The sequence below is a fragment of the Amblyomma maculatum genome, unplaced genomic scaffold (genome assembly GCF_055883805.1).
Source record: "Amblyomma maculatum isolate TAMU_Amacu unplaced genomic scaffold, ASM5588380v1 scaffold_13, whole genome shotgun sequence".
Classification (NCBI taxonomy): domain Eukaryota; kingdom Metazoa; phylum Arthropoda; class Arachnida; order Ixodida; family Ixodidae; genus Amblyomma; species Amblyomma maculatum.
The window spans coordinates 37,404,201-37,417,823 of record NW_028146738.1 but is presented as its reverse complement, the minus strand read 5'-3'; the positions used below and the strand labels follow the sequence as shown (position 1 = coordinate 37,417,823).

Genomic DNA, 13,623 nt, shown 5'->3' with positions numbered 1-13,623 from the left:
CATATGGGACGCAACTGTATATGAAGCGTATCGCTCGCTAGTTGGGGAAAGCTTCGCGATACGGTAGAGGCGTTTCTTTTTGTTAGATAGATGCTTGATGTGATTATTATACCAGGGAGCGTTTGAGTGATCGGTTACCGTGCGAAGGGGAATGAACTGTTCAGTTGGTTGGGTCACTATAGTTGTGAACATGCTCCAGTTAGTTTGCACACTACGGTTGTTAAAGTTATCAAAGAAAACATTGATAAAAGAAGATAGCTCGTTATTTATCGCCTCAAAGTTTGCTCTGTTGTAGTCACGTATATCTTTTTTCTTTTTAAGGTTATTCGTAGGAGATAGGTTACTGTCAAGGTGCAGCAGCAAGTGGTCGCTGATGCCCGGAAGGTATGTTATTGGTGATACTATGTCAGATCGATTTGTTAAGACTAAATCTAGTATATTCGCTGCGTTTCCTGTATTCTAGTCGAGAAAAGCGTTTGGACACTTGTTTCTATTGTTGGTGCTCACTGAGTTCATGCTTCACAAAAAAGTATTGCAAATAACGCCGCGAACCATTATTTGTTCTTTTTCAACAGCCTCCGGTATTCGGCCTTATCACTGCAGTTCTAGCACATGGAGCAATTCTGTATGCTTTGTTAATACTCATTGTCACGAGATGCAGCGTTATCATTTCTTTGTAGCGCAAGATCTGTAGAGATGAATCTTGCATCTGGGAATGGAACGCCCTTCGCCGTCGCCTTCCACAATAGCCGCCTCTCGCCTGCAGCCCAATCGCTCTTGCCTTCATCTGCTGGAAGTTTGGGAACCTCGGCTGAGACAGCATTCATAACAGGCGCAGTCTGCGTTGGTATCCTCCACCGCACTGCACGTCTTTGGAAAGTATTGCTTTTTCATTACTATTCGTGGATTGATATCACGGGACCTAGATCTCTAAACAAGAATGACAAAAATATTGGCTGTATTAAAAGAACAGGATTGCGCGCTTCTTTAGGCGACTTTTTTTCAGACACACGCACTCGGCCTCCTAGCCCCTTCCTCACTCCATCCGTGCCCTGTGAATAGCGCCAGCATGTCGGGATGGGTGAATGATCGTTACCTGCTGGCCGGAGGACTCCCGGCTGCGTCTCTGCTGCTCTGATCTGCCTTCTGCGTGTCGTTTTTCCTGACAAAAATGATATTGGTTTAGCTGCAATTCCTTTCTGACATCTTTTTTTCCCGAATTCAAACTTTGGTTTCCGGCGCCCTGTTTTTGATGTGTTCTTTTTGTGCACGGGGAAGGATCTATGCCTGTTTCGTGGAGAGTTGACGCTTTTCTGCCATCGTCGTCGGAAAAGCACTTTTAGCGCAGACCGCATGTTCGTTTTTTGGCGGAGATCCTCAGGAATATTGTCAGGCATGCGCACAGAAGAGGAGAAGGAAGTGCAAAAAGAGGCTCTCCGGGATAGAGAAAGAAGAAGAAGAAGAAGCTCACCATCTGTTACTTAGCACATCAGGCTAAGGTGCAGAATCGCTCTGTAAATAAACCCTAACAGTGTGGTGGAGGTGCTGCAAAGATCACCACGGATTCCTCTCTACCGCGTCCGAGCCGACGACTCGCTGGGCTTCCCCCTTTGACCACCACAATGATCCAGGACGGCGACGCACGGCAGCCAGGTCCAGCGGCACCCGTATGGCAGCATTACCGTGAGCCGCGGACCTTTTCTGGCAAGGCTGGCGAAGATGTGGATGAGTGGCTCACCAATTACCAGCGGGTGAGCAAGTACAATCGCTGGGATGCTACTGTAATGCTGGCAAATGTTGTTTTTTTCTTAGACTCCACAGCCCTGACATGGTTTGAGAACCATGAAGCGTCTCTAACGAGCTGGGAACGTTTTGAAGAAGAGCTTCGAAATTGTTTTGGGGATACCACGGCAAAACGGAAATGCGCTGAGCAGACTTTATTCCAGCGAGCCCAAGGGCCTGGTGAAACATGTACAATGTACATAGAAGAGATCCTAAAACTCTGCAAAGCGGTCAATCCGAGCATGTCTGACGAAGACAGAGTTGGCCACCTCTTAAAGGGCATCGCGGTGGATGTATATAACTTTTTAATTACAAAAGAAAACTTAGATTCTCCCGCGGCCGTGATCAAGCACTGTCGTACTTTCGAAACTTTAAAGTTGCGTCGCATAACCCCGAAATTCGGCCGTCTGCCTAACGTGACCACTGTTGCAAGCGTGGATTCTCACGAGCATTCACAAGAGCCTCCGAATTTGGCAGAGATGATTCGCCAAATTGTCCGTGATGAGCTTTCCCGCCATCAAGATGTGAACCGCAGTGCAATCCCCTGTGATAGCTGCTCCCTGCAGGCAGCTCCCATCCAGCGCTCTTCTTGGCGTTCTACCGCTCCTCCTCCCGTCCGTGACCACCGAAACGACTCATATGGCCCTGCTCCCCCAGCTCGTACCCACTACAGGGCGCCACCTCCTCCGCAACAACCCCAGCGGCTGGACTTTGCTGATCGCTGCGATCCTGTTACCGAGGCCTATTATTTCAACCTTCCTACTAAACCACCCGTCTGTTACCGCTGTGGTATACTTGGCCACATATCCAGATTCTGCCGCCGCCGAAACCCGGCATCACGCTACCAGCGCCAATGGACAAATCGCCGTTCTACTGTGAGCCCAGAAGTCCATGACCCGACCTATCCTCCTCCTTCGGGCTCCTACCGCTACGTACCACCACGCAACGACTCGCCAGTTTCTGATCGCAGCCTGACTCCTCCTGCCCGCCGCTCCCGACAATCGCCTTCTCTCCGCCGTTCTTCTCCGCCACCGGGAAACTAGCGTGTGCGGCCGATGGAGGTGCGGTCGCCAGGTCATCGATATTGCCAATTCCTCTACCGGTCGTTATGCTGAAGAACTGCTTGGAAGTGTTAGTGGATGGTGTTTGTGTTATGGCTTTAATGGATACTGGTGCTACAGTTTCCGTGATGAGCTTAGATTTTAATAACCGTCTCGGCCGCAAAATTATGTTTGGCTGAGATAGAACTGTCATATTTCGAGGTGTAGGGGGAGAATCGTTGGTTCCGCTTGGTATTTGTTATGTAAATGTAGCGATGGCTGGACACGAGTTTAGAACTGAATTGACGGTGCTCCCTCGCTCTACGCACGACGTTATTCTAGGAGTTGACTTTTTACAGCAGTGTGGCGCAACTCTCGACTTCAACAGTGGCGAGATATCAATAAGCCCCAGCCTTCGATCGGCCCTCATAGAAGAATCGCCGCGGGCGGTCCAAGTGTTTTCTGTCTTCGAAGATACCGTCATTCCGGCGATGTCCGCCATCTTCGTCCCAGTTGTGTCTTCGGGTGCGGTTCCCAATGCCTTTGACGCTCTGGTGGAACCCACTTCCCTTTCCGGTGCCAAAAAAAGTGTGTTGGTGCCCCGCAGCGTTGTCCGAGTGAACGAGGGCCGTACCACGCTTTGGACTGTCAACCACACCAATGAACCTGCCGTATTGCCACGTGGTTTGAAACTCGCCGACTTTGAAGAACGCCTTTCTATGCACATCGCCGCGTTCAGTGACGGCGTTGCTCGTTCAACTAGACGTCCCAATCATGCTGATTCCCAGTTTAAGTCTATGATAAATGAATCGCTACCCACCAACGACCAGCGAATATTAATGGAGGTTCTTATGAAACATGCGGACGTGTTCGACTTTGCTCGAGATCAGCCACCACCGATTCCGCCTTCCCGCACCCATCACATGATCGACACTGGATCTGCACACCCGATTAGACAGACACCATACCGTGTTTCACCTTCAGAACGTAAGATAATTGACGAACAGGTCCGTGATATGATGCAAAGAGGAATCATTCAGGAATCATCTAGCCCATGGGCCGCCCCTGTGATTCTCGTGAAAAAGAAAGATGGCACCTGGCGATTTTGTGCCGACTATCGCCGCCTCAATACTGTCACCAAGAAGGATGTTTACCCGCTCCCACGTGTTGATGATGCCATTGACTGCCTCCATTCAGCTTCCTACTTTTCATCTGTTGATTTACGGTCCGGATACTGGCAGATACCGATGCATCCGAAAGACAAGGAGAAGACGGCATTCGTGACTCCCGATGGGTTATATGAATTTAACGTGATGCCTTTCGGCCTATGCAACGCTCCGGCTACATTTGAAAGATTTATGGACACTCTTTTGCGTGGTCTGAAGTGGCAAATTTGCATGTGTTACCTAGATGACGTAGTGATTTTTGGGAGGACCTTCGCCGAGCATAACAGCCGTTTAGCTGTGGTCCTTAACTGCATGGAGAAAGCGGGTCTCGTGCTGAACTCTAAGAAGTGCCGCTTCGGTGAACGCCAGATCGTTGTGCTTGGGCATTTGGTTGACAAAGACGGTGTTAGGCCTGACCCACAGAAGATTGAAGCTGTCAGCTGCGTCAAAGAGCCCAAATCTGTGAAAGAACTCAGGAGCTTCCTGGGACTTTGCTCTTACTTTCGACGCTTCATCCCTAAGTTTGCTGACGTAGCCTACCCCCTCACATGCCTCTTGAAGAAAGATATTCCTTTCAAGTGGACTCCTGAATGTGATTCTGCGTTTCGCCAGCTCAAGTTTCTTCTTACCTCGCGGCCCATACTGCGTCATTTCAGCCCGACAGCTCCCACTGAACTCCACACTGACGCAAGTGGCATCGGCGTGGGTGCTGTGCTCATACAACGGCATGACGGAAACCAACACGTTGTCGCTTACGCAAGTCGCACCCTTAGCAAGTCTGAACGCAACTATACCGTGACAGAGCAAGAGTGCCTTGCCGTCGTTTTTGGCGTACAGCGGTTTCGCTCGTACCTTTATGGACGTTCCTTTACAGTCATCACCGATCATCATTCGCTTTGCTGGCTGGTGAATCTACGCGACCCCTGCGGTCGGTTGGCCCGCTGGGCATTACGCCTTCAGGAGTTCAACTTTACAGTGTCGTACAAAAGTGGTCGCCAACACGCTGACGCTGACTGCCTCTCGAGGGTGCCTCTCGCAACTACCCTCTGCGATGACAACTTTGACGACTATCTTGCCGCCGTTTCCGTACAATTTCCGGATCTTGCCACTTTCCAGCGAGAACAACGAAAAGATCAAGACTTGGTAGCACTTTTTAAAAAAGCTCGTGATCCGGCATCTGCGAACCCTTTCTGCATTCGTGATGGTTTGCTGTATCGAAAAAATTACTCGTCTGGCGATGCACGCTTTCTGCTAGTCGTTCCGGCTAGCCTCTATTCCTCTGTTCTACACTCTATGCACGATGACGTTACAGCTGGGCACTTGGGGTTTGCCAGGACTCTTACGCGCATTAAGGAACGTTTCTACTGGCCAAATATGCGTCGAACGACTCAGCGTTACGTGAACTCCTGCGTCCAGTGCCAGCGGTTCAAGCTCCCCACGACTTCTCTGCCGGGCCACTTACATCCGGTGACACCACCGACCACACCATATGAGCAAGTGGGTGTTGACCTCATAGGCCCGTTTCCCTGCTCGTCCAAAGGCAATCGCTGGGTCATCGTGTGCGTTGATCATCTCACGCGTTACTGTGAAACTGCCGCCATCCCTTCCGCCACCGCTGCTGACGTCTCGTTCTTTCTTCTTCACGCTGTCGTCCTCCGTCATGGACCTCCTCGTGTAATTATCAGTGACCGAGGCCGCCAGTTTACGGCAGATGTTGTGGAACAGCTTCTGCGCTATTGTACTTGCCAGTTGCGTCAGTCTACGCCGTACCATCCGCAGACAAATGGCCTCGTCGAACGTACAAACCGGACACTGACAAACATGCTTGCGATGTATGTTGACTCGCGGCACAAGAACTGGGATGACGTGCTTCCTTTCATTACTTACGCCTATAACACCTCAAAGCATGAGACAACTTCTTATAGTCCATTTTTCCTCCTCTACGCCCGTCCGCCTCGACGTGCTCTTGACACCATTTTGCCGTTCTCTCTCGACACCGAGCCGTCTGTTTCGAGCACCCTCTGCCGCGCTGAAGAGGCTCGCCGGGTCGCCCGATTACGCACTCTGGCCTCGCAGGACCGCTCTAAGCAGCGCTACGATCATGGGCGTCAGGATGTCTCCTACCTTCCCGGCGACTTAGTGTGGCTCTGGACACCTATCCGCAAGCGTGGTTTGTCCCAGAAGCTGTTGTCGCACTACACAGGTCCCTTTACTGTGCTCAAACGCATCAACGAGTTGAATTACGTCGTGTCTCGCCAATGTTCCACGGTCGCCCCTCTCGGAAAACACAGGTAGTTCATGTCGCAAGAATGAAGCGCTGCCACTCTCGCTCGGGACTCTGAAAGCCCAGGGGCTTCGTCTGCGAAGGGGGAAATGTCAGGCATGCGCACAGAAGAGGAGAAGGAAGTGCAAAAAGAGGCTCTCCGGGATAGAGAAAGAAGAAGAAGAAGAAGCTCACCATGTGTTACTTAGCACATCAGGCTAAGGTGCAGAATCGCTCTGTAAATAAACCCTAACAATATTTTGTTCAGAGGAGAGCGAATTTATGTTGTGGGCGATACCTCTAACCGAAGAAGACGCAAGAAACACACGCAGCGGGCCGTATAGCAAACATCATTATCTCACTCAGGGGCAGGCAGGCCCGTTAGGTAGATCGGGGGGTTAGGGGGTCGTTCCCTGTCAGGTCAAGACAGCAGTCAGAAAGCGAGCAGCAGGAGAGCGAAGAGAGCGAGCGAGACGCCCATGCGCCTCGTTCTACGGGGACCGAGCGGTCTCCGATCAAGGACCGCTTTCCCCTGGCCAGTTGAGGGAATTGGATGCCGGGAAGCGACGCGCCCTTCAAATACGATGCGGCGCGCCTCAGCGTCCGACCCAGGGCCCGGCAACAGCCAGACCATGTCAGAGCTTGGGTCGCTGTCCAATATGTAAGCTTTTCAGCTGGTTCTGGCGGGGTGTCATCTCAGCTGGTCATTATGGCGGCAGGGAAGCAGCAGGTGTGGAGGAATCATTCCGGCTGGTCCCTCTCCTGCAGCGGTCACATCCTCGGTTTCAGCAGGTGTTTCCGCCCCAGGCACATCGTGCTCCCTGGCGCCCGTACTAAAGGCCTGGGAAGCGGGCTCTAAAACCAGCCTCTTTGAAGATGGCCAGTATGGCCGCGCTGGTCACAATGATGAGCCACAAACCACGACAAACTAGGAGGGTGCCCCCCTCCCCCCCGTTTACGTGGCCCCTCCTTGAACCATGCGCTGGGTGCAGTTTCTCGCCCGAGTGACGGTGTTCCTCTGGCTGCTGTAAATTCTTATCAGAATCCATTCCGAAAGAAGCAAAGACATTAGACGAAGTAGTGCACTACCTTTGTCTAAGGTTATAGCATCGGTTGTGAACCGGGTTGCTACCTGTATGCCTTACTTGGGGGAGAACGCTGCATCGCCTTGAGATTGCACCGCTTCGCAGTTATCGTCTTGAGAAGGTGGTAAGCTTTCAAGTCTGCGACGTGCACCGGACCGGCGGTTTCACCGCTCGTCAACAACCGCAGCTGGTTGGTGAGCGGCGTAGTCTGTGCTGTAACTTCGAACGGTCCAACCAACTTGTGCGCTAACGACGCGGCGAAACCACGCGTTGCGTTACTAAGCGGGTGCGTTCTTTTCAGTACCAGGACCCGTGTTGAAAACGACGTGACGACGACCTTTGTTGTATTGATCCGCCTTCTCCAAGCACGCGACATCGTGGTTTTCACCAGCTGCGCGCTGTGCTGCGTTAAAGCTCTCGCGGAGCTTTGCCGCGTACTGCGTAAGCGGAGAGGGCGCGGGCCCAACCGCGTCAAGTAGGGCAATCTCTAGCGGAAAAGCGATCTCTTGCCCAAAATTCAAGTACGCTGGTGTCATACCCTCCGTCCTGTTCACGGTTGTTCTAGAGGTGAATGCCAGTTCGGACAGCTATGCGTTCCCAATCTTTGTGCTGCTCGGTCGTCGCGACCAGTATATTGTTACCGTTCCGATTCACCCTCTCGGTTATGTTGCTCTGAGGGGGGTAGGGACTCGTTTTCCTGTGGCGGATTTGAAGCGCCCGAAAAGGATCCACAGACTGCTTGTAAAATACGAAGCATTGTCTGTAATCGTGTCGGAAGGGAAACCGAAACGAGTGAATGTCTCCAACCGATTCTCCCAAATACTTTTCCGACAAAAGCTTCCCAAGGGGGAATAACTCCACCACTGTACGTTCGCAACCCAACACATTCTTTCTCACACCTCGCCAGGTCGTGACACGCCCTAACTTGTCGTAAGTCTTACTGCCGCTGCCCTGGCCTGCCAGCGCTGAGTGATGAAGGTACCGGAAGAATCGTTTCTGCACCTTTTGGAGGACCACGAGTCGGAAAGAGGATGTAATCGCCTCTGCCTCATCAAGTTGGGGTTGTTCAGATCAGTTCAGGTCAATCGTTCAGTCGTGTCCGACCCTTCGTGAACCTATGGACCATGTCATGCCACACCTTCCGGTCTGTCACAATCTTCCTAACATCACATAACTTAATCTGCAGCGCCTCGAGGATGCCATCTAACCATCGCGTTTGTTGCCTTCCCCTTCTCCGGCGATCCTCAGTCTTTCTCAACATTAAATCTTTCTCCAGCGACTCCTCTCTTCTCATCAGGTGACCAAAGTAGCTGAGCGTTAACTTTAGAATTTGACCCTCCAATGAGCATTCAGGGTTTATGGTCGACAATATCGACTGATTTGATCTTCTGGCAGTCCAAGGAGCTCTCAAGAGTCTCCGCCAGCACCACAATTAAAACGCAATTCTTCGGCGGTCAGCCTTCTTCACAATCCACTTCTGGCATCCATACATCACAACTGGAAAGACCATAGCACGAGTTATACGGATCTTGTTTGGCAGACTAATGTATCTGCTCCTTACTATGCGGTCAAGGCTAACCATGGCTCTCTTTCCCAGAAGCAGGTGTCTACTAATTTCATGGCTGCAGTCTCCTTCCGGGGTAATCTTGGAGCCCACGAAAAAGAATGAATGAATGAATGAAGCCTTTATTGAAAGGAAGGGATGGCTCTCGGCCGCTGTTTGGGTTCTTGGGGAGTTGGGAGGGATGGGAGTGTAACTTCTTCGTCTTAACGGTTCTTCAAGCTGTTGCTTGTTGCTTGCCATGCGGCCGATCTTCGCGCTGTGAGTCGACCTCTCTCACACTACTCGAAGCAGGCCGCTCTCACTGCCGTATGTAGCAATGGAGTGTTGTATTTAGGTGCTTGATATAACCTGACCTGCTAATGTGGGCATGTCGTCGTGTGGAATATGCGTAATTTTGTTTCTTCCTTGTGAAAACGATGGAGCTTCCACTTCTTGTCCCTTGATGCTCCAGGACTTGATAGGGCACGACGCCCTGATCTTTGTCTTTTTAAGCCCAAACTTCTCACTCTCTTGTACGCGCATCAGAAGCCTCTTGAGTTCCACTTCACTTTTTGCCATTAAAGTGGTATCATCCGCATATCTAAGGTTATTGATACGTTTTCCAGCAATCTTCACTCCAGCTTAATATTCTTCAAGAACGGCCTTCCTCATAATGCACTCTGCATATAGGTTCATTAGGCTGGGCGACAATATGCAGCCTTGTCTCACTCCTTTCTCAATCGCAAACCAATCAGTAAGACAATGCCCAGTTCTGACTGTGGCCTCTTGCCCTTCATAGAGGTTTCTGAGGGGACAGATCAGGTGAATTGGAACTCCCATCTCTTGGAGAGCTTGCCACAATCTGCTGTGATCTACGCAGTCACACGGTGTCGCATAATCAATAAAGCAGAAGTAGATGGGTTTCTAAAACTCTCTTGCTTTTTCCATGATCCAGCGAAGGTTGGCAATCTGGTCTCTAGTTCCTCTGCCCTTGCGAAACCCAGCTTGCACGTCCGGAAGCTCCTGATCCACATACTGCTGCAGCCTACCTTGGAGGATTTTCAACATCACCTTTCTAGCATGCAAAATAAACGCGATCATGCGGTAGTTGGAACAATCTTTGGCGCTGCCTTTCTTTGGAATGGGGATGTAAACTGACCTCCTCCAATCCTGTGGTCACTGCAGGGTTGTCCAAATCTTCTGACATAATGTATGCATAATGTTAACAGCGTCGTGGTTGAGGTTTTGAAGTAACTCAGCTGGAATTCCATCACTTCCGCTAGCTTTGTTCTTAGGAAGGCTGGCTAAGGCCCATTCAACTTCACTCTTCAGGATGCCCGGCTCGAGATCAGTAATCACAACCGTCTTATGTTGGGTTTGCACATCCGGGCCCTTCTTGTACAGTTCTTCTGTGTATTCCTGCCACCTCTTCTTTATCTCTGAGGCTTCAGTCAGGTCCTTGCCTCGTTTGTCCTTTATCACGCCCAGTTTAGCACAGAAGCTTCCTTTGATATCTTTGATTGTCTTATACAGAGCTCTTGTGTTCCTTAATTGGCTGTTGTCCTCAACTGCTTGGCACTGTACGTTCAGGAAGGCATTCTTATCTCTCCTTGCTATTTTCTGAAAATCCGCATTGAGATCCTTGTATCGTTCTGTTGCCCCCATAACTTTTGCCATCCTCGTTTCCTCAGCTATTTGCAAAGCCTCTTCAGATAACAAGTTTGCTTTCTTGCATTTCTTTTGCTTTGGAATTACCTTAGTAGCAACTTCTTGTGTTGTATCACGAACATCAGCCCAGATCTCTTCAGGCTCTCTGTCTTCTAGATCTAATTCTTGAAATCGATTGTTCATCTCCACAGCATATTCTGATGGAATTTGATCCAGATCATACCTGAAAGGCCTTCTAGTTTTTGGCGTTTTCCTCAATCGAAGCTTAATTTTGGCAACAAGAAGCTGATGATCGGTGCCACAATGGGCTCCAGGCCTTGTTTTTACTGCTTGTATAGCGCTTCTCCATCTCTGCCAGCAAAGAATATAATCAATCTGATTCCCGTACAGACCGTCCGGTGACGTCCATGTCTGCAGGTGCCTCTTGTGCTGTTGAAAATGCGTATTCGCTATGGTCGGGTTGTTTTCCTACAAAACTCTACTAGCCTCTGCCCAGCTCATTTGGCTCACCAAGACCGAGCTTGCCTGTAATTCCTTATATTCCTTCACTCCCGACCTTAGCATTCCAGTCTCCTATGAGAAAAAACGACGTCTGATGATGGAGTGCGGTCTAAAAGGCATTGCAGGTCCGCATAAAATCTCTCAATGTCATCTTCAGCAGTAGTGGTTGGTGCATTGACTTGGATAACTGTTATGTTGAAAAGGTGACCCTGGATTCGAAGTGAAATCATTCGGTCGTTTTTGGGGTTGTACCCTAGCACTGCTTTGCCCATTTTTCTGTTTGCTATGAGAGCGACCCCATTTCTTCTCTTTTATTCGTGCCCACAATAAAAGACATAATGGTCGCCGGAGTTAAATTCTCCCATTCCGGTCCACTCGAGCTCGCTGATACCCAAGATATCAATGTTCAATGTGTCCATTTCTCGCTTGACAACATCCAGTTTACCTTGCGTCATAGATCTTACATTCCATGTTGCTATGTGATATATCTCCTTGCAACATCGGACTTTCTGGTCGCTTCCCGACACATCCACAACTGACCGTCCTTTTGGCTTTAGCCCAGCCTCTTCATTCGTCCTTTAGCTACTAGAAATCGCCCTTTGTTCATCCCCAGTAACATGTGGGACACCTTCCAACCTGGGGGCCTCATCTTCCAGTGCCATATCATTGTTGGTATTGTGACTGGCCATAGGGTTTTCTTGGCAGGAAATACTGGAGTGGGTTGCCATTACCTTCTCCAGTGAATCACATTTTGTCAGAACTCTCTGCCGTGACCTGTCTATCTTGGGTGGCCCTACACAGCAGAGCTCATGACTTCATCGAATTTCGCAAGCCTCTCCGCCACGACAAGGAAGTGACCCATGAAGGGGGTTGGGGGATGTTGCGGAGCAGCAAAACCATCATCGCCCAGCAGATACGCGTCGTACTTGCCCGCAGCGTTCCCGGTGCAAGCTGCACTACTCGCAAGCTGTGTCAGCACTCGCTGGCATAGGCCGTCTGCTTTCTGGGCCTCAATCAGCTATTTTTTACTGACCGCTACTCCCCAAGGTATATTTCTCTCTGTCTCGCTTTTTGGCAGGCGAGCCGTCGCCGCCAACTGCTGCGCATTCTCTTTCTCGTAGCACAGCGCGGGTCCTCTGTCCTCCTCCTTTCTCTCTTTAAATAAGCAGGGCACGGTACTTGCGTCCGCCCTCTCCTCCTCTCCAATAGCGGCGATGCCGCTTTCAGCAGTGCTGTACTGCGCTTCTGATACGCTCCCACCAGCTTTCCATGGTGCGCACGGTAAAGCGTCGGCCACCTTGTTCATGCTGCCCCGGCGGTACTCAATGGCATACGCTTAATGTTGCACGCTTACAAACACGTCCACTTCTTGTGGTGCTCGTGTCCTGCAACGGTTGCAGGTGTCTTGCTGTACGTCTTGCTTGTCCTCTGTCGATTTGTACAATGTAGGACCTTGGTTCTGATGTTGGCTGTGTTACCACGCCATGTGATGCAGCTCCAGCGAGGATGCGCGCCAATGTGCCTTGTGGTAAGCACTCTCGCTCCCGTACCTTGTGCCGGGTGTCGTGTGATAGTTTTGCACGAGCTCTGTAGGCTTCATTACTTTGTCTGAATTCGCTGTCGTCCCACTTGGGGGCTTGCAGCTTCGAAGTGGTTAGTAGTGTGGTGTTCAGACGACGACCCATTAAGAGTTCTCGTGGTGAAAACCCTTCCACGCTGGGTGTGGCCCTGTAGGCAAGCAGCGCTTCGTGTATGTTGGAAGACTTCCACAAAAGCTGCTTTGCTGTCTGCACAGCCCTCTCAGCCATGCTGTTGCTCTGCGGGTAGTAAGGGCTTGAGGTTGTGTGTGAGGCTCCCCAGTGATGCACTAGTTCTTTTAACTCTGTGGAAGTGAACTGCGGCCCGTTGGCTGTGCATATTGTTACGGGGATGTACTTAATGTGACGGCACTGCGGCGGTGTATCCGTGAAACACCGTACCGTGCAAACATTGGCTCCAAGACTAGGGCTATGTTTTTAGTAGCTGTCCTCGGCAGCTGTTCTAGCTCAAAAATCGGGAGTAGTAGTCTACTACTGCAACATACTCTTTCCCCTCCAGCGTCAAGAGATCCATGCCGACTGTGTCCCGAGGGTGTGCTGGCAATGGGGTTAGAAGCAGGGGTTCTGTTTCTGGCTTTCTGTGCTCTCTGCATGTTGGACGCTTTTCCACGTAGTCTTCAATGTGCTTGCCTATGCCTGGACACCATATGCATTCTCTTGCCCTCGCTCGGCACCTCGTTGTGCCCAAGTGGCCTACATGGAGTTTTTTCAAAACCTCTACTCTGATGTTTGGCGGAATGATTATTTTGTTGCCTTTGAATAGCAGACCATCAACGAGCGAAATCTCACTAGCCACCTCCACGTACCTTTCAGGTCAGGTGACAGCCCATGCACATTTGGCCATGATGTAGTGCAGAAGGCAGCCACCCTGGAAAGTGTTTCGTCTGACTGGATGCTTGCCCTGATTCTGCCCAGCGTTTGGTTTGAAGCAGGGAGCTGTTCAAGTGCTACTTCTTCAAACTCGCGCACTGCACTCT

At 50.6% G+C, this 13,623-nt stretch overlaps 1 protein-coding gene across 1 annotated transcript in view; it reads left to right on the top strand.

The window, feature by feature from the left end:
- Positions 1 to 1,605: 1,605 nt before the first annotated feature.
- The window catches only part of LOC146172584 (uncharacterized), a 35,244-nt gene continuing 23,226 nt past the window's right edge, over positions 1,606 to 13,623 (top strand). The window contains exon 1 of the mRNA XM_084585812.1: positions 1,606 to 2,568. Coding sequence (XP_084441938.1) covers positions 1,623 to 2,568 — 946 coding nt within the window. The 5' untranslated portion in view covers positions 1,606 to 1,622. The remainder of the gene's footprint in view (positions 2,569 to 13,623) is intronic.